This window comes from Zonotrichia leucophrys, chromosome 3 (genome assembly GCF_028769735.1).
Source record: "Zonotrichia leucophrys gambelii isolate GWCS_2022_RI chromosome 3, RI_Zleu_2.0, whole genome shotgun sequence".
Classification (NCBI taxonomy): Eukaryota; Metazoa; Chordata; class Aves; order Passeriformes; family Passerellidae; genus Zonotrichia; species Zonotrichia leucophrys.
The window spans coordinates 93,558,713-93,580,716 of record NC_088172.1 but is presented as its reverse complement, the minus strand read 5'-3'; the positions used below and the strand labels follow the sequence as shown (position 1 = coordinate 93,580,716).

Below are 22,004 nucleotides of genomic sequence, written 5' to 3'. Positions count from 1 at the left end.
AGTTCATCAGGGATGAAAAAAAAAAGGCAGAACTGCCTCCAAAATACAAAAATTCTGTGAATGCTAAACACTATTAGGACCATCAGTGCTGCTTGGGTTGCCTATTAATCTTATTTTTTGCTAACACGAAAGCAATTTCAGTACAAACCTTCTCTTGAGACCAGCATTTCCGCAACAAATAGTTCATCATTTTATCTTCCCTTGTTTAATGCCACTATTAATTTAGAAATACGATGTCTTTCAAATTCCATTGAAAAAAGATCATCAGTTAACCAACATTTCAATCATTAGCTTTGGTGGCTTTAGCTAAATGGGCTAATTAAGGGAAATTTAATCAAAACTCAAGATGGAAATGTCACACATCAGTGAGATGGAAAAAACCCCACAGACAATCTCATTCCCTTGCTCCCTCTCTTTATTTTTTCCCCTCTCCGTTTGATCCCTGAAATCAGTGAAATAACTCCCTGTGACTTTGGTGGGAGCTGACACTGAAGCAGCAGCAGCAGCAGGAGATGTTACTGCAGTGACTCAGAACAGCACAGGAGATGACAATCTCCCAAAACTGGGGTTTGTGCACAGATCAAAGAGGGGCAATGCTGACTGCACACCCTGCATCTCCACTGGCCCCAGCACTGCACAGACACAGCCCCTGTAAACACAGATGCTGCAGTGAATGGCCAGGAAAGAATATTCCTGAAGCCAGTTATACAGGAGCAGCCAAATTACTGCTGGCAAGTTTGTCATGACTTTGTGGTTTAATAAATCCCTGCAACTTCTTCACGTGGAAGCCAGATCCTCATCAGATAAGTCTGTGTTTGTAAGCTAGATTTCTTCACAGGAATGAAAGCATGGCAGCAATGAAACACTTCAATGACTTGAATATTAGAAAAATTATGACTTGAGGACTGGTAGAAATGACTTAACTGTCTCCTTTTGCCCTACTCAACCTGGAGCACAGCTAGAAAGAGGATTCCTTAGATGTGTGACAACTGGGCAGTACAAGTTCCACCCTGTAGGGCTGAGTGTCAGCTGAGCCGTGAAAGCAAAAACATACAAAGGCCTTTTTAAAAGAAATTCTGTTTGAAGCAAATAGGAAATGCTGTACCAGGGGGACACCTTCCCCTCCTCCTTTCATTCTCCTCTCTGGGGAACATCAGCTCCTCTGTTTGAAGTATTCAAATTTTACATACATTCAAAAACCACTCAAGGGTGACCACTGCTCAAATATTTCAGTCACAGATAAGAAATGACACAAAATGAGATTTTGTTTTTGGTTTGTATCTTTGGTCCCATCTGTGAAATATCAATCCAGATGAACAGTTCTTTGAAAGTGTAATTTAACTCAGTTAAATCTGACCAAAACAGGACAACATCAAAGCTTCTGGTCGGTAACCTTTCCCACTTCTCAGGTTTTTGGAATCTTGGGTTTTATTTCAGTGTGGTCAGTATTTGAGCTTTGTCACATCACCCTGTGTTTTCTGTTCAGCTCATTGTTTTTGATTACTTTTTTTTTTTTTTCATGATTCTAACAGAAGACCAGTTCTCCCCAAAATATTTGGGGCTTATTAGAAAGGGAAATGCAGAGCTAAAAGTGTGAAGATGTATTTATAGCTATGTTGGCATAAGCCTCCATGAGGACAAACTCTTTTGCACACATCATCTATCCCTATATCTTCATTGCACAGAAATGTTAGGTTTTGCATGTATTCTATCTTCTTCTGATGAAAGGGAAATAAAAAAGCCACTGAAGACCTCTACAAGCTGATTTTGTGCAAATTATACAGCTCCCTCCCTTCAGTAACTACTCTGAATTTCACCTAAATATTGTCCCAGGCTCATACAGACAGTTCAGGTTTTCATTACTCAGACTCAGGCAGCTGCCTTCATGCTATTATTTTAGAAAGCCTCATAATCATTATTTTTTTTCTTTTGATCATAAAAGACAGGGATTATTAACCAAGATTGAACATTAATCTCCTCCGTACCCAATCCTCCATGCAGTGACACGAACACAGCGTGTCTGTACGTACAAATCTCATTTCATAACTGGTAATGTTTTGCCTCTGATGGAGATGATTTCTCTCCCTACCTAGCTAAAATAATTACAGCTGAACCTGCTTGAGACCGAGGTATTCACAGAATGGAGAAATTTCAGGTCACTAACCCTTATTTCATTCGGGTTCCCATTAACTTCTCTGTTACAAATGATGCATTGTTAGCTCACTTCACAAAGGAATACTCACTATTTGCGATAAAAGACACATTTAGAGGAAATAAGATTATTTGGAGAAATATAAGCATGTTAACCAAACTCAGTTATAGTGACAGAATTGCCATGCAGGATGTTACTTAATAGCTAGTAATAAAGATTGAGATTCAAAGGTGTTATTAAAGACAACCATGTGTATACAAAATCTGTCACAGGTACTCTGCACACACTGTCACCAAAACCCCCTTTTCAGATGCACAGAACAACATTTTCAGAATAACTCTTTCAGAAGGAGGACAGTCAGACTGACATAATTAATGCTAGAGAGCAGAAGAGCAGTGATCTGGTTGTTAAGATCTCACTGCTTTTAACAAAATAATTTGTGGCCACCTCAGGGCAACATAGCCTGGGCTTGTTGGGTGGATATGAGATAGATTGAAGAAATCTGGGTGCAGATGTGACCAATTAATATATATTCACAGAATATTCTGTGAATTAATATATATGTGGTAATGTGTGGGCAGACACATGACTAGCTTGGGTGGAGGGTCCCCGTTTCTTAGAGATTGGGAAGAAAATTTAGGAATAACATGAGATAAACAAGCCCCTGGGTCAAAAATATTGCCAAGAACCTTTTCTTTTCCTTTTCTTTCCAAATGGGAAACCTGACACTCAGAAACTTATAAATAAATTCTGAAAGGAGTGAGAGGGAAAGACAGAGCAATGCAAGAAAAATTACAAGAAGAGTGCTTAGCCACAGCTGGTGGAGATACAAGGGTGTGAGATGAGACCATTTATTTTTACTGCTGCAATGAGTGAGAGGCTCCCCAGGTGCTGTGGCTGCCATTGACACCAGAGCTGCCGAAGGAGCCAGACAGAACAGACAATCTCACTCCCACAGACTGAAAGGGAATCCCAATGGATATGGAAACCAAAACCTAACGAGAGCCAGTGTCGTTTGTAAAAACCCAGCAAGTCAGCAAAATTGGAATAGGTAATGAGGCCAGTTAAAACAAAATAGCAAGTGCAGTTGTTGGGATGTGAATTCTTACTTGTTGAAACAGAATATTACCCTCTGAGGTAACTGCTGTCTGTAGGATTTCTGCTTTCTTCTTCAGGAAGCTCTCATCCTTACCCAGCCTTCCAGGTAAGTCACCTTACTGTCCCTTCCAATATAATAAAATTCTCAGTTTGTGTTCAGGAGAAGGTCATCAGCAAGAAAATAATTTTGAAGCTCTCCAAGCACTATGGGACCGACAGAAAATTGGTTTTTCACTTTCTGAACATGCTTCCCTGCTAGAAGGACATGACCTGGCCTTGCCATCAGTGACAGGGCAAATGGTGCTGCTATTCTTGACTGAAAATTTAATTTCTAGGGACCTCAAGTAAACTCTTCTTATTCCTTCCTCCATCTGGACACTACTCATAGAGACTGGCTAAAAATTTAGATATTGTAATGCCAAAAAATTGAACTTAAGAAGAAAGGAAACCAAAGAAACCTTTCTAACCAGTAAACACATTTTAGTTCTTTTTATATTACCACACAGTCTTCTTCTGTCATGAGACTGCCCTGAGGTGGGACAGGTTACTATTAATATTAGCTATTTTTACCAGATTCCCCTAACAGAGTTTACAGTGAAATCTTTTAAAAGAAAATGACAGGTTTAGTAGAGAATAGAGGCCTTAAAAGTCCAGAGCTGGACTAGGCTGGCTCAGTTGCTGAAATTGTTGGAATCCACTTCCAGGCAACTTCAGCCAGGTTGTAGAGGAACCCAGAGAACTTTTAGTCTACATGCTGCTCCACATGGCTGGTCTCAGCTTCATCAAGGGAGCAAAAATCAAGATATTTAGAATTTGTTTCTTAAAGCATTAATTTTCCAGTGAGGCTTCAGCCTGTTAGAGTTAATCCTTTTCCACCTCTCACACTCTGTAGCAAACAGTTGCTAAGTGTTGGTGATAATGAGCACCAGCCTAGAGCAAGCTCCAGAGAATCACTTAGTTACATGTGATTGTATTTTATCTATGTGCTGTACCTTGACCACACTGTTTAGCTAACAGAATGTCTAATTATTAGCTACACAAATCACTCATCTTCAATTACATCAGGCTTCTGTTTGCTCTTGCTGTCACATTCCCACAACATTATCATTACTAAAAATTAAATGCACATGTACTAACTAAAAGCAAATATATAAAATAAGCAAGCCCAAACTACCAGCTACAACATTGCTTTTAAGACTGTTTCCTATCTGCATTTCTGTGAATTAAAAAAGAGCAATCCTTGACAGGCTCATCATTTTTCATTGGAAAACAAATAGTAATTTTCCAACAGATAGTAATTTTCCATCAAGTCAAACAATCTTACAATAAGGTGGTTCTCTACTCTACTCTCAATCCAAATGTTGTAGTATTGCACTAATATATAAATTCCAGTAAGTACAAATAACCATTTCTCTAGCTTTCACTAATCTGTGCAGATTATTTGATTTGCAGATAATGCATCCTTTAGAGAGAGGTAAATGGCTCTACAGGGGATAACAAATCACAGCCAGGACTGTTCATTCATGTTGAGTATATCCCATTGGCAACTTAAAATACAGCACCTCTGGAAGTGCTGCCTTTTGCCTCTGATGGGCACAACCTGTTCATCTAACAATTTAAGGAGCTTTTGCCCACAACTGGCTTCTTTAATTGTAGCTGCTTTGATGGCACATTCTCAACCAGGCCCTTGGCCCTTCCTCCCCCATGCCCAGAGGATACTGAGCATTTGGAATTGGGTTACAGCTCTGTTCATCAGCTCAGCTGGTCAACACAACACATGAGCTCTGAGGATTGTTCTGTTGGTCAACACAACACACGAGCTCTGAGGATTGTTCTGCTAATGTCTGCCAGAACAAAAGCAGGTAGATAACTTCAGGAAGATGTAAAGTGCCAGCACTTCAGCTTCTTTCAAGTCCATGCAGAAGAGGTAAGACCTCACATAGGGTGAAATTGTGATTGCATGTGTCCAAGGTTGCCCAGGCTAACACAGAGCCAGAAATCCACCATCCCTCAGACACAATTTTACTTCTTTGTCTTACTCCTCCCTCTTTTCTGTTATTGCCAATTCACCTGAAATGTTCTAGCTGTGATTTTCTGCCAAAGTATAATTTCTCTCAACAGCCTGAGGGATATCAAACATTTAAAAAATGTCTGTTTCTAAAGATAGAGCTGATCTAATTTCTTGGAAGTCTTCCTAATGATTCTTTGAAGTGCTGTAAGCCAAACATGGAAATTATGGCTAAGCAGCTTTTAAACAAGCATGCTTTTGAGCAGTTTTAGAGCATATTATCTTGTTATTAATAACACTTTCCATTCAGCTTCCCAGGCACAATGGAATGTGCTTTAAATTTGTGTGAAACTGGTACCCTGGTGTGCTTTACTTGAGAGCTTTACTTTGAGGTAATTTAAACTTTCAGCTCCTCCTGTAGGAAAATCTGCAACATCATGGCTCTAACACAGACCCTCACAGCTTCTGACACAGGAACCACTTAGAAAAAGACAGACACAGCAAGCTTTCAGCAGCACCAGCAGTGTGTTCAATTAACTGCTTCTTACAGTTCAATGAAACTGTCATTTATCTCCATTTATATACTGGAGTCTCACCAGTACAAGTTTGGTGTATACTTCCACAGAATTAATTCCTAATCTGTACAGCAGTCCAGATTTCCTAAGAAACAGGTTTTGAGATGGTAAGAAAGATGCTTGCAGTATTTCCAAATCTCAAGGGAGGCTTCTTTCTTCCCAGGGAGGACTGGTTTCAATTAAATCAATCTTAGAAGAAAAATTCATTGACATAGTGCAGTTTCTGTGAATAAATAAGGCCAAAAACTTTTCAAGAGACACCAAAACTTCAAAGTTTTCCTTGCTTATGTCTTTACCTCCAACAAACTCCCTTCCTTCAGGGAACCCATCTGTCTTTCTCTGTAAGCAATGGGGAAGTAAGCGTGTCAGCACCTTATACATAACAGTCAGCACTGTGTTATCAGCTGAATCCATGATTTCTCATGAAGCACTGCTAGCCTGGCTCCTAAGATCAAAGTGTTCTCTGCCTGACTGTGCAAGCAGAGAGAATTTAAAGGAAAGCAATAGTACAAGGGTACAGAATAATTCAGGTACAAAACATTCCTCTGGCAACACTAGGAAATAAATCACATAAATAATAATGGCAAAATAAACCATTCTTCAAAGGAAACACAGCTGAAGGGAACGAAGCAACCAGGTATTTTTACAAATGGTGCTTTACCAGTGACTGCACAATAAGCTTAATGCTGGCATTTTTTAAATCTTTGACGCACACATATTAATTATACATTCAGGACCAAAGCACTGGCAGTGTCCTTGTTGTATTTGCAGCCTATGTGCATCTCCAAGTGCCAGGGAGATAAAAAGACATATTCATATAATGTTTGTTCAAAGTTCTGAGGAGGCAAACTACCCCTAAATGAAATCCATTATTTCTAGGGCACAGGTTTCCAAAAAAGACAAGAGGCACCAGTGCTCATGACAGAGATGGTAGATGCATCTTGCAGCCTAAGGGCCAGGGCAGCAGGAGGTGAAGTATGTCTGTGCCTTCTCTAGAAACATCACACATTAAAAGCAAACAAGGAAAGAGAGTGTTCCCTTAAAGATAACTGGCAAGAAACAGCTAAAGCAACACTCTAAATAAACATATGCTACCAGATAAACCTTCTGTGCTTAAAGCCAGAATAAAGCCACGACTGGCACAGCCCTTTATTCAAGGTGAGCTTCTGCTACAGCTAACACAAAGGCTGATCCATCAGATGGATTCTTGTCTGATTTTGCAGCAGGCTCTTTTCCCACCTCTTCATCCTCAGATCTAGACACATTGAACACCAGGGGCTTTGGTACCCAGAAAAAATGTCAGCTATGGAGATCACATCCAACTCTAGCAAACCACGAGGGAGCACCAAACGTGTAACATAGAACAGTGTGCAGAGAGTGGGTCCCAGTCAATGAAATGGAGACACAGAAGTCTAAGCACCTTGCTGTAGACTAGCCATGGAATCAGTTTTTGAACAAAACCTTTGACTTTGGAGTTGTAAAATTGTGTGCTTTGCCCAAAATACTCAGTTATTGTCTGCTTCCAAAAGAAGATACCTCACAGAGGACAAACCACTTCTGCCTGAGGGAACAGCTTCCAGGAGCAGTGATGGCCATTTTCATGCCAGGTAGCTCATGCTGCCAGGGCTGATCATGTAGAATGAGGAGAAGACTCATACCTGTCCGGTATCTCTGGGAGAGGTAAGATCATCCACTGCCACATTCCCAAACCCTCGCTGTTCTCGGAATGCCAGAACGTCCAGCTCTGCTCCTTTCCTGTCTTGTTCTCCACCAGCACCAGGGAGACATTTCCCAGCAGGACACCCTGGATGAGCCATGACATTCGTAGCTGGAAGAAATAGAACATGTGAGATTAAACATCACAAACATTATTCAAAAGTTAACAAAGTTATGGGTTCCTCTTTCCTGGCTTTCCTATCACCTAAAAGTTGATTCTCCCATCCTTATATAATCAATCCCTTTAGGAAACTCCACATATATGGAAGCCTGTAATAATCAGTATATGCTATTAAACATTGAAACTACTGCGCTTTTTTGCTTTCTCTTTGTAAAGCTGATTCTAGACAGTCTGTTTTAGCTTTCACAAATGTGGCTAATTTTACAGGGATAAGATTATACTTCTCTTTTGAGCAGTACAAAGACTACACTCCAGTAAGATGCCACCTAAGAGATTCAAGTTAAGACTAACAACTTATTCAGTAATAAATTTTTATATTCCAGCAGCAAAAAACACAGGCAGAAGACTGCAATAAGCAGACATCACTAGTAATCACATCCTCATCCCCCAGATACTCTTTTCAAAAATCAGTTTTTATTTTCCCTCCAAGTTTATACAGATTTTTCAATTAAAGTTCAGTAATAATTTGGTGGGTTTTTTATTAATTAAAATACTTAAGGGAACCATTTTTCTAACATTTTTGTTATGATAATGTAATTTAATCAATTTCTATGCATTTATCCCTGAATGTAAAATTATTTCATGTAGTTTTCTCATTTTATGACTTTCTCACTCATTGTATGAAAAGAAAAACAATTCCTTTCACATCAGGCTAGCTTCACAATCCAGAGTATATGGACATAGTCTTCTTATTTTCTTGTGAAAAGAAAAGGAGCTAGCCCTTTGTTGATCAAGAGCACAAGTAAAACACCCATATATATTCTATTCAAGAGCTGGGTTTCATCTCAATAACCAGCAGAAGTGAGAATGCTGAAGGAATGAGTTTATTAAAGCTACATTAACGATGGATGTTTTGGATACAAGAAAGTGTTCAGCACAGTATCTTGTGTCCATACATATTAAATAAAGCACTCTATTTTTCAGCACTTCAAAGACACCACCAAAGTCAGGAGGCTCAGAATTCAGTTTGTATTTTACAAAGGAACACCTGATAACACCACTCCCTTACTCTGATAGCACAAAACATCCATATCCATTTCTCAGCATAAAACAAAACTGCTAAATTTTGCTTGCTGTTCCTATGTCATGGTGTAAGTTTGTTCTGGCAGCCAAATCAGATGTAGGCATCAAAGTGACAGAAGTGTTGCTATTATCCCTAGTTTATGATCACAATTTTGGAGTGGGTGGAACAAAATTCTGGATATCCATTGCATTAATTATCAGTTCTGAATGTGGGTAAACACTACAGTTCATCTGCCTGTCTCCAAAGCTACAGAGAAAGAAGTGACGTTATACTGCAAAACTGTGACAGAGACTGAATAATCTACATGGGGCTCTTCTCTCTCTCCAGTCCAAAAATCACCGGAGTTGCCTGGAATCCACTGTACTGTATGACCCAAGGATTGATAAATGTACAAACAGATATGCCAGCTTGTGTCCATGAAAGCATTTTGTCACATTATTCTGGCCACACATCTCAAACTGATGTGTAAGATTTTGAGCGGTCCAGCAAAGCATCACAGGTGCCCACAGCACTTCTAGGGACAAGCTGGTCAAGCCTGACTTCCAGCTCACTCCCACCACAGTTCTGGGAAAGGATTCATGGAATCCCATGGCTATTTCCACAGTGGAAACCACAGCATCAAGTGTGAGGATTTTCACCTCCCAGACACCAGAGAGAAAAAGCAGAGTCAAGCAGGATGGCCAGGAACTATTTCAGATTCACAACACATTGGCCATGGAGGCAGCTGAGGAGGGCTGAGCTCATACCCAGCAACCAGGAGCAACACTGGTGAGAGAGGCTGCTCATGGTATAGGAGGCTGATGCCTTCCAACTCGGTGTCTATGTGGCTACTCCTAACAGATGACAACCAAGATGCAAGAAATTGTTGGGTATTCCATATTTTCAATTGCCTACAAACTGAGGCATTTTTTAATGTAAATTTAAAGTGAAAATTTTTACCTTTCAGACCTAGTAAAGTAAATTTTCTTTGAGGAAACTGATTAGGACTTAACTATTTGTTTCAATAAGTTTGGAATGCCAGTGGATATTTAAAACCCTCCACTTATACCAGAAAAAGCAAGACCTCTTACTGAGAGTCCACATGTCCCCTTTTAGGGCCCAAGTGCCAACTCCCTGTGCAACACACTACGTGGCATTTTTAATACAGGTGAGTTGGAGCAACTTCACTGTGCCATTTTGGTAGTTTAAAATTTGAGAGGTAAAGCAGAAGGGCAGAAGCTTTCAGACCTCTGTCTCTTCTGGACACCTGCCAGAAGGTAAGAGGCAGCATCTACATGGCCAGGAGTGAGGGAAGAGCGAGCCTTTGATAGCTGTTAACGTAACACTAGAGCAAAAGCTGAGGCTATTGATGAATTGGAATGAATGCCTTTGCACACATGTCAGCTGTTTGAAGGAAAGAAGTAGCTGGCAATAGATGTGGGAGATCAGCTCATTGGCAAAGTGCAATATGCAAACTCTAATGAACTGGCTCTGAGTGAATCGACTGGCACTGTGTCCAAATGGGCATTTTTGGCTGTGATTTCCATGGTTTCTAAGCTTCACAGCAGGGCAGTCCAGGTCTTTTCACACCTGCTGAAGTGAACCAGAGCAGATGATGAGCTGGATACCATAGTAAAGACTTCTGAATGGGGCTGGCATTCATTCTGTAGAATACAGCATCAATGATGGCAGATGGCACTACATACACAGCGCGCCCTGCAAGCAGAGCAGTGGCACATTTGGAAAAATCTAAATCTGGGCTGCTGGTGGAATACCCCAACATTATGCATCAAACATCTCCCTCTGTGTTAAACTAGCAGCAAAATATTCAGATGCTAGAAACACCACTGAGAAATTAATTAAGCATAGAAGGTAGGCAGTGGCTCAATGGCACCTTGCTTTCTGGCTTTAGAGCCCAGCAGAGTTGCTGATCAGCTGTTCATATGCAAACCCACTGACTCAGTAAATGAAATGATCTAAACTGATCTGGGGAAAATCAGGGAGGGAGAGCCCATGGTAAATACACAGCATATTGAGGCAAAACTCAGGTCAGATGGCTACATGTACTATACTGCAAACACCATCTGGAAAGATGCCTTCTGAGAATCCCCTTAGCCTCTGAGTTGGTGGAGTTTCTGAACTGACAAACAGGGGACTCAATTCATCCCAGAGAGAAAAAAACCCAAAAAACTAATCCTTATCAATATCAACAGGGCTTGGCAGGTGAAGAAAAACAAGCAAGGTAGATTTTCCAGCACAAGCTGCGTAATTTCAAGACCACCTGAGAATTGAGCCTTCCATTTTACTTCTTTATGCAAAAAAAGAAAAATAAAATACCAAGAACCTTCTGGTTGAAGTTTGAACTTGCTGACACCTGTGAATCTACTTTAATGGCTAGAAACATTCCAGCATAAACTACATCTGAGATGCCTGACCGAGGACCAATGACACACTTGCAGCAGCATAAATAAAACATTCTGCAGTGACACTCTGGAGAGCTGCTGTTTCTTTTTCCTCCCTTTCTGCATAGCAGTGATGCTGACTATTAGCATTATGGTCCTACCTGGCAGGAATTGATACTTGGCCATCTTTAACACAAGTGAAAAAAGGAACTGGAAAAGAAAAACATACTTCAAACAGGGCTTGGAGTAAAGTATTTTTAAGAAGACAGAGAAGAGTCTACAGGCATTTTCCTCCCAAGGAAGTGCAGTAGTTGGATGTCACTGGTGGCTCTCTGCTCAGCAACATCTCAGCTCTAGACCACAGGTTTTCATCTTGTGAGACAGCACATTACTAAATTCTGATGCCCCAAAGTCCTTGCTCCCCCCCGCTCCATTGTGCTTGCTCAAAGGAATTGCTCAAAATTTGCCTGACAAGGAACAGTGGATTCCTGAAATGTAGACATTTATTCTCCTAAAAAACATTCCGTCGGGTCTTCTTCACTGGAAGGGAAACAGAAGAAATTGTTTTCAGCTGTGAATGCAGTGACCCAGTAAATGTAGCTCAGGTACTAAAGGAGCTTGGAAAACATCTCACTGTAGAGCAGAAACTGAAGCTGCAAGTTGGGATATCATTTGTACAGAATTAGGCAATAGCTGCAGACCCCTTTGCCAAGCCTCAGTGAGCTTTGTACATGCATATGAGCTACCTTTGACATGTGAAGTTTATCATACTGACAATAATTATTTTCTTACTAGAAATGAGAAATGGTTGCATACAACAGTACAAGCAAAGACATCTATTACCACTGTTCAGCAATTCAGGCTTGGACTCTTATGAATAATAAAGAGGATCAAAAGGTCTTGTTCCTGGTTTTTGGCCAGATCTACAACAATGCATGATAAGACTCTCTTGTAGTCTGCAGACACTTCTGCTTTAGATGAAGACTCAGGTGTGAAAGCAAAAACCTTTTGTAAATGATAGAATTTTAATTATCTGATCTGATTATGTATCTTTAAAATACCTAGGCAGGCAAGAGAAGCTCATGTTTTATATGAACAGATTCTCCAACTATTTATTCTCACATTATTTCTTACTTCATTTCAGAAAACAGACCAAGAGAACAATAAAAGCAACAAAAAAAGAGAAACTGTTCAGAATTTTGCTGTCAGAGAACTGTGGAATGACTAGCACTCAAGAGATTTCAGATGCTATAGACCCTCTGATCCAATGACAAAAGCCACGTGGGAAAGAGAGCAAGAGAAGACAGATAACAGTAAATAAGCTGTACAGATTTTAAAAACAACATTTTAAAACAAGAAAGTATGCTAAGAATATTCTGTCAAATAAAGCAGATGAAAGGTTGAGCTAGAGGCATATCTATGTTGCATTTTTCATGCTCGTAAATTTTCAGTGTCAATGTTATTACCATGTACGCTTCTAAGTTATTTAAAGCTCAAGGAGCAGAGGAGAAAAAGAGACACACTCTGCAGGTGTAAGCATGGGGCTCAGAATGCACTCAAGGAATGATTTATATTATTGACTTACATGCCTTGAAAAAATTGCAACACTTCTGCATAGAAAAGAGAACTGAATTAATAAACAGAGAGGATGAAAACATCTTTATGTCTGTAAACCTGGCTGAGAAGGCAAACTTCAGCTATATTGCTCTACATCAACATGTTATATTTATTTTTGAGAGTGAGTACATTTACATACAAAAATAATTTCAGATGTTAAAGAAATCTGGGCCAGTTTAGTACTAACTTACATGATATAATGGTAGCTTTCAAGAAACAGCTAGTTGAAATGTCAAAATAGCACCACAAAAATATTTTCATTATTTTAAACACAGCCAAAAGCACAAAGCACATTTACTTCCATAGGAATCTGTATTGTTTTCCAGCACAACTATACCCTTTAAAATGTCTGACCCAGGGCCTACCAGGAAAATGAAACAATCTGGTTCCTAATCACAAAGCAGTCCCTCTTGCAGAGTCCCCTCACTCCATGGAGGTGCATGCAATAACATTTCAGGCTAATTTCAAATCCACCCCCATGCAGGAACAGCAGCTCTGCTGTTCCTCCCTTCCCTCTGCCAGCCCACACCAAAGCTGCAGCATGGCTTGTACTTATCAGGCATGGCAGTGAGATTGTGTCACAGATTGCCTCGAGCTGAGCAGAGCACAGCCTTTCTCAAAATCTGCTCATGTTTCTGGAGTGACTTCCAAGCAGAAGCAGCAGTAACAACCCACCACAAAATGAAATCTTGCAGGAGAGATGCAAGACTACAGCCCAGGCAGGTACAACTGTACCAGCCTCTTGCATGTCTTTATGAGAGAGAGCCACACACTTTGGGAAGAAACAGGCATGTTTCTTGTGATCTACAGGTACCACAACATCCTTCAAGGCCTGAGGATGCAGACATCAGGGGACATCTCTAAAAAATGGAAGGAAAAGCAAATCAGCACATGTGACTGCACCTGCACAGCAATAATGCTGGGCTGAGGGAGATGGGATTGCCTTCTTGTCTTGGACATGGGGGTCAGAGCTGAGTCTCCAGCTTCCACACAAAGGTGAGTAATCCCTGGGCACCTGCAACACTTCTGCCAGCTCTCTGACTTCTTTGTGAAGTACTGAGGAGTGGGTGGCCATGACAGTTTGGAAACTGTGCACACCTAGGAGCTATCAGCTGTGGCAAAGCAATTAGTTTTGCCATGGGTGGTGTCTGAGATGACAGCACTTCTCTTGGATTTAATTGCAATGTGGTTTCCTAGGTTCCCAAACACCAGTACAGCTTCTAATGACATGCATATGGATTTCTTCTTCAAAATGAGGAAATGCCTATCCATCCCAGGCTCCTCTGTCAGCCTTGTACATGCTAGTTAATTCCCACTCAGAGGAAGGGAATCTCAGTGGACAGAAGGGGCAAATAATGCTGTGCTTTACTGCTTGAGCTCTAAAAACACTGCCTTTCAATCAGGCCATTGTTTGGCTTAATTGCTTGCACTTCACATGCATCCCTATGCTCAATTACACGTGCTTTGCTTCCAGTGAACTTTTACATGTGGGTTAAAAGGTTTTCACTCTTGATTACTGTGACTGTTTAGTTCCAGAAGCATTTCCTGAGCTTTTTGTTGCATCTCCCCTCTCTGGCTACTTCAGGGTAATAGAGCATCACTTCATGGACTATGTGAACCACTTCCTGCATTCACCCAAGATTTAGTAGAAGTGCCACAGTCTCCCTCTTCCATACAGAGTGGGTTTTAAACACAGACTTAAAGGGGTCAACAAGCAAAGGGCTCTACTGAAAGTGCAACATGAAAAAGATAACAAAGGCTGTCTGGACTGCAAGCAGGAGAGATTCTTTGAAGCCAGGATACTCCAGCCAAGATTTAATAAAACAACAAAAGGAAAGAGAAGAACTAACTCAACCAAGAATAAAGGGCAGCATCACAAACTGACTGCTCTGACCTGCCAAAAGCACTGAAGAACATAGAAAATGAAAATATGAGGCTGCTCAAAACAAACAGGAATGAAGTGCAATACAAAGCTATACACAAAGTGCAAGGCACATTAGGGCCAATCCCAAAAGTGTGGGAAAGTACAGGCTGTGTTTGTCACAGTATCTCCTGTGTACATTTTTGTCCCTTTCCCATTTTTTTGGTGCCTGTGGGGCAGTGCAGAGTGGGTGAGGCTGACGTTTCCCTTCCTGAGGTGACAAGGAGCCTCCTGCAGGGCATGGACAGGGCTGGCAGCCCTGGCTGCTCCTGGGCACTGAGCTCAGGCTGCAGGGAGCACAGAGATGGAGTGCCACACCAGCCCTGCCCTCAGGGACAGCTCATCCAGGCTGTGGTGTCTCCAAGAGCTAACACCAACACCCTGCATACAGCTGCCCAGAACCTCTGCAGGGAAGGTCTTGGCACCAGGCTGCTCCCTCACCTCCTTTTCCAGTCTGCCACAGTGTAAGATTACACAGCCAGGCTCAGGGAGGAAAAACAAGCTTGGAGCATTAGAAACTCTTCAGTGGCTGGTTCCCACTGTGGACTGCTTGGCTGTTTCCTTCTCAGCTTTGAGTCCTGGTTTCACCCTGGTTTCATGGCCAAACCCCAGACTCCTCCAGCCTGGCAAACAGCACTGTGGCAGGTAATGTTCCTCATGGAGAGGCTGAAGTAATTAATTCCTATGAACACCTCAGGCCAAAAAGCAGGGTGTCAGCTTCTGCTGTGGCGGGTGTGATTGGTCTAACATGACTGGATAAAAGAAAATTAGGTGGTAAGGGGAAGAAATAATAACTTCATTGAACAGCAGGTGTCCCAGAGCTTCCATGTAGCAGGGGAGAAGAGAGGGGAGTCAAAATAATCAAACTGGGGATGTTTGCTGGCCTCCTTGTTGCTCTCAGGAGAGTGACCAAATATCTAAAGGATCATGAGAGCTGGATCAAATACAAGAGGAAGGGCAGATTTATGGCTGGATCTGATTGTGGAAGAATAAATGGGTCTAATTCACACAAACCCTTGCTGAGATCCTTTTACAACATGAATTTTGAGTATTTTCTGTGGGATTTCAGCTGCCAGAGAATCTGTCCCAGCTGTGACATGCCAGGTAAAGTAGTCAGCAGTGACAGGTAAAAGAAAACTCATCTTTTAGTGCCTGAACTTGAGCCAGTTCAATCCCAAAGTGGTTGAGGGTGACTAAATACAGGACAGCATTACAGTATTTTCACAACCTCTTTTCTGACTATAATTTCACTATTAGGAAGTTTGTTGGCACCTATTTGGAGGAATAAGTGCATAGGGAAGCATATCTCCTTTCTCCTCTTCTGTTGTGTTGAGAAGTGGAATTAAATTATTCTCTGCACAGACAGATTGTTCCAGTAAAATAGAATTTGAAGCCACCAGGGATCCACTGAGAAGGGAAGCTTTTACACTATATGAAAAGGCAGGAGACAAAACCCTTGCCAAAACTCCTTCACTCTTTATTAGCGACAGCTGCAACGCTGGATGCGTCCGGATGCCTCTGGAGTGCCAAGGGGAGTGACGAAGGTGGGATGGCATGTGAGCAGATGAAATACATGGCAGCTTCTCCCCCATGGCAAGTTTAATTATTTGCAGTGTTGTATACACAAGGAAAAAAAAATACACAGATATTGGGAAATCATTCACTGTGATTCCTGTGTCGGGTGGATTATGAAAAACACTTGCTCTTGCTGGTCCATGGCAGAACAAGGTCTTAAAATATTCAGAACCTGCTTATGCCTTTGTCACAGATGGGAGGAAAAACAAGGTAGAATATATTTCAAAGACAGAGAACATGAATATATCACGAGAGGAAAACCAGAGGCACTTTGCTGGATGAACTGAGATATCCAACAGAAGTGAACCAAAACAAACTTTAAGGCAAAGAAACACCTTTTTCTGTGTAGTTTCATTCCAGAGAACTTTCTAACACATCCCCTCTTGTCCTTTCTGCATTTTAAGACCACTGGAACAGAGTTTTTTTGTCTGTTCAGTACTCAACCAACAAACAGCTGCACTTCATTAGTATCAGTTTTCCTAAATCCCTCTGCTCCAGGATCCAGAAGCTTATGGGAGATTGCTGAGTGACTGTGAAGATGTCAAATGGTTTAACACACTAGGCATGGTTCAAAGCCATAAGTTAGAAATAAATCTTATCAGTGATTCTACAATCTGTGAAGCTACAGAATAAGAAGATGCAGACAGGTCATCTTTCTGAACCTGCACTTTGAGGGTTAAATACACCTAACTCAGAAATGACAAGCATGAACAAGGTTGTCAGCAAGCCTTGATGTACCTCCTTAAGCTTATATCTTGTGACTGTCAATAGTCTTTTCTGCTTGAATGTGAACCTGGCTCCATTCTGGATGAATTTCCCTCTGCTGCTGCTAACTTCAGCACTCCCATGAACGAGGCCTACATGAGCACTGGTGGGTTTGAAGTGCAGCAGCATGAAGAGCTGCCAGCCCAAATCCCAGCTGTGCCAGAGAAAACATGTACTGCCTTTTCTGAATGGCTCAGGGGCAGTCCTGAAGCCTATTCTGTCTTGGATGTTGCAAATATAATGCTTGTTCATGCAGTAAGATTCTTCCTCTCTGTGTTTATATAACACTGGCTGCCCTACTCTTACAGCACACACACCTAATTATGAAGATTGTAATACATCATGTGATGCAATGAGGACAGGATATGACAGGTTTTTCAAAGCACATTTTGTGGCATTCAAGCAGATAACCATATCTTTCCCCTGCACAGTGGGCATAAATAAGTATATTTTATAGAAAATAAAATTAAAGATCGTGCTTGCCTTGCTACTGACCTAGTACCTATATTTGAAAACCCGAGTCAAACAAAAAGAAATTTACACAAAAAGCTCTGTAAATTGCACAAGAAAAGAAAACATTATGACTTGCCTCACAGGGGGAGTTCCTCAAGGGAGCTGGAAATGCTGTGCTGGTCATGACAGTCTTTGCTACTGCTGGTGCCTTGCTGGCGTTAAGGAGGAGTGCACGACCTGGATGAAAGAGAAGGGAGAAGGTCAAACTGCAGCACTCACCTTTGGGTTTCAGGATTTGTGAAACCTGCCCCAAGCCTATGTTAGCTGCCTCCTGCCATGGTGGAATTCCAGGGAACAGAAGGCTTTTACCATTTCTTAGTGATGCAGCTTCACTTACCTAACAAACAATGAGCCTGCTCACCTTCCCCCCACTGCTACCTTCTGTTGCTCCATGTCTTCAAATTCATTCTCCTTGCAAGGCAAATAATAAAGTGTATCTTTTATGAACAGAAAGTAACTTGGAAGACAAGAATTTATCTTGACCAAAACCAAATAAAAATACAGCTATAGCTCTTTGCTGCATGAATAATTTCTGTAAACAAGAAGAACAAGGGCAATATTGGGTTTTCTCTCAGAAGCCTAAGCCTTCAGCTGTTTGTATGAGAAGGATTAGATACTGGCATTTAGGTAGGAGAACCAAGTACATAGTTATTGTACATAAAAGTGCAACTCAAGGGATCATGAAGCAAAGACAAGAAAAATTAGAATGTAGCAGGGGAAAAAACCAGCAGTACAGAAAAATAGAGAAAATAAATAAGAAAAATCAGAAAGAAAAAAACAGACCAGTATGGTAGAGGGTCAGGCAGATGAACATTTGGTATGAAGTTTTTTAGAAGGGGTCAAGATCTGTATCTGGTGTCAGTGGTGGAGACTGAGGTACCACTTTGTACCCTCAAGACAAAAAGGGAGCAGGATGCTCTTTTACTCAAAGCACTCAGAGTGGAAAGATGGCATTTGAGAGTGGAAAGTTGGGATCTGCTTCACTGGAAGCTGAATATGTAAGTACGCAGGAAAACTTGCCTCGTGTTTCATTCCCCCTCCTCACCATGTGTGTACCATTTCTGCTCTCTGCTGTTTGTGCTCTACACTCACTGTTTTCTCTCACACACCTTCTATGGAAGGGAAACGCTTCTGCTCCGGGCTTCCGATCCGCCATGGAGAAGGGCGAGATGCAGAGGGGCCTGGTGTCCAGCCACAATCCCCTTCTTCGAACGAGCAGTAAAAGCCAGGGGGAAGCTTTCCTGCAGGAGGGAAAGGCACACAGACAGAAGAAGACAATGAGCTGAGGAAGAGGCTCCTGGGCTCACACAGGAGCTGCAGTGACCGCCCCAACCTGCTTTGCCCAGGGCACTCCCGGCTCCTCGTTCCTTTCGCGTGGAATCGTGCATGTGCCTGACCATGGAGAGGGAGGAGCAGCGGGCAACGACCCCCAGAGTGTGGCTAAGTGACCCCCACACACCTTGACAAACCCCAGAGAGAGGACACATCTCACTACACACCATGGGGGCTCCTGGGCTCTCAGCTCTGCAGCTATCAGCTCACTCCAGGTCACATCTTGGAGATGACTTTCCTAAGCACCGCTTCTGCAGCCCCACAGGGGGAAATCTTGGAGGGGGATAAATTCCCTACAAGATTCCCTCCCTTACAGTTCAGGTTTCCACTCAGCCCAGCTCAGCAACATGATCTCTTCTCTCTGTGAGCACTGATGTGGCCTCAGGTAAAGCACTGGATCCTTTTGTGCCTTGATTTTTTTACCTGTGAGTCTCTTCCACGAGATGAAAGAGGATAGTTTATTTTAATCCATAATTCCAGGCTTTGAAGCCTGCTCATTCTGTCACTAGCTTAGGATTTTAGTTTCCAGCTCCAAACAATAGAGCTCCATTAGCTTTTTGCCTTGAAATTTGTCAGTTTTAAAGCAATAGTAGTCCCATTCAAAGCAGAAGGTAATCTCATGCCTTCCTTTCACTTCTCTACCTTCAACTGCAAGTTCTGCTTATGAGGGTGCAAAGTATTGCTCCTTTTGCTCCAAGAAAGGAGAATGGTACATTCTCAAATGGAGAATGAAATCTGTTAAAAATTGAAAGATAAAAATGAAATTTCATGTGCAAACACACATCCAGGAATTTTTTTTTTTTTACTTTTAGCTGCTTGATAAAATCAGAATTAAAATTTCTTCACTAGCAAGCAGCAGGATAGACCACAACCTTCTAAAGCAAGAGAATCTTCTGGTCAAGTGATACCAGCAATTTCATTAGCTCCTCTATGAGAAGAAGATGGTCTCGAACATATAATTTGTTGTGATTATTAATTTATTTTCCCTCTGAAATTATATATCTATAGAGAGGCTGTCAGACAATGAAGCACCAGTATTCAAGCCCCAGATTATTCAAAATGTTTAAGTATCCCCTGAGATTTCAGATCAATAAAATACCTGCTCACAGGGCCCCAGCTTTGACTCACACACCTCAAAAGGCAATTGAGTGTCATTGGCATATGCAGGTGTTCCTTGGTGTACCCAGAAAAAACAACTGTGGAACACCATAACTGCAGCACCTAGACCACAAACATTTGATTTTCTGGGACCCTGAATCACAACTCACTTGTCAGAGGAAAGTGAAACAAATCCTCTATCTGTAGCTTTTTAGTAGGGCTAGTTTTAGACTTGGAACCTGACATTGAAGCAAGAACCACATTTTAGTGGTATTTTGGCCAAGCATCTAAACCTGTTATGAAAAAAATCAAAACCTGTACCAAAGTTAGTGCTTTTTCAAGTTTTTCCTTTCAAAAATCTCTAAATTCATTCAGCCTAGTCTTTAAATGTGAAGTTGTTAAGCAGATAGTTACTTCCCTGTATTTCACCCCTCTGCAGAACTTGATTATATTTCATTGCGCAGCCTGAGGCTGGGATACAGAGAAAATGACAAATTATAATGTGCCCTGAATTCCCACAGAAACAGCTTGGCTCGGTGTCCAACTGAATTCATGTCATGGCCATTTGCTATCTAGCATGATGTAAACAAGTCAGAGCAGCAGGAGGAGTCATCTAAGTAGCAATCCCTGCCTGAAGGCCAGGAAAAGCTCACTGTCGATGAACAAGTAAGGGCATAAATAAAAAGCTATTACTTTCACAGAATATTTCATTGCCTTTTCCCAAATTAATGTTTTATGAGTTTTCAGATGTCTCATGCCCTGGATGCATTTTCTTTGCTGCTCTTTCTTACCTTGAATATGCACAGCACCTGTGATTCCATGTGTTGGTGCTCCACAGGGACCTCTGGGTACCACTTCTCTCCAACCTGTATTTCTCCATTTCATGTGTTTGTCACTGAAACTCACATTAGCACAGACACTGCACTGATGAGGGGAAGCTGCTCTGACCTTATTGGAAAATCATGGAAATTAGGGGCAGGGATTACTTCTACTGAAACCTGCCATTTTGGACATTAATACCAGTGACAGAAACCTCAGAAATTTAGCCCTTATTAAGATTAAGATACAACTTGTGGGTATGAGATGGAAAACAGAGCAGTCCAGTGAAACTGAAGCACTCTGAGAATGCAAGAGTCTCTCCTTTTATGTGGGTGGGCAAGCAGGGAAAAGCTGTTGAATGCTAAACTTGTTCTTAAACAAGTATTTTTAAGCCTTCAGAATTAAATACCTTTCAAGAAACATCTAAATAAGTTCTTTTGCTTTAACCAGATTTTTTTGTCCATTAATAGCTAGAGAATTAGTAACTGATACAATTTATGAAGCAGATAGAATCATCTATTTCTTCAAAACTAAAGTAAATCAACCAGATACTACAGTTTAAGTTTCTGGGTGAAATTCCAAACTGGTATTATAAAGAGCAAAAGCATTAAAGACTACTCTATATGTATGGACCTTCACTAAGTTTAGGAGGAAATCTCAGAAGCCAAACAGATCAGCTACTCGATTTAAAGAATCACATGAATCTTAAACATGACTTTGTTTCAATGATTCTTCTATGCCAGCAAAGTTGGCCAGCCAAATTTTACCAGAAATGAAGCATAAAAAGAGAAAATAGTTTTCAACAGTCAGCAGAGTTATCCTTCAATGGCAGATGGCTTTGCTGAGCTCAAAACTGCCAGAGGTTAGAATTCATTTCTATAAGTACAGCTTTTGATAAAGAAAAAGCAGAAGGATTAGTGCATGCAAGACAGGAACCCTAAGAGCATAGCATGGCCTGGCAACAGGCTGCTACTTCATAATTTTGCTTGCAGGAAGACTCTGCTGGGCTGTATCTGGATAAAAATGAATCCCACGATTTCTTCACACATTTTTGCCTGGAAAGCAAACTGGCCACTTTAAAATTGATTATCAATGCTTTTTTTGGTCACTCATCCACATTAACAGAAAAATCAAACTTTAAAGGTTCCTGTTCTAGCTGCCATCTGGCCTTTTGACTGATGTGTGCATGCAGTCCTCCCACCACTGCCTGAGGAACCAGACACTTGTCC

The 22,004-nt window shown here is 41.3% G+C and overlaps 1 protein-coding gene across 1 annotated transcript in view; it reads right to left on the bottom strand.

Moving 5' to 3' along the window:
- ALK (ALK receptor tyrosine kinase) overlaps window positions 1-22,004 on the bottom strand; it is a 305,084-nt gene that overhangs the window by 52,384 nt on the left and 230,696 nt on the right. Inside the window, exons 7-9 of the mRNA XM_064709335.1 lie at window positions 18,636-18,767; window positions 17,603-17,703; window positions 7,492-7,661 (exon numbers count right to left, since the gene is read on the bottom strand). Coding sequence (XP_064565405.1) covers window positions 7,492-7,661; window positions 17,603-17,703; window positions 18,636-18,767 — 403 coding nt within the window. The remainder of the gene's footprint in view (window positions 1-7,491; window positions 7,662-17,602; window positions 17,704-18,635; window positions 18,768-22,004) is intronic.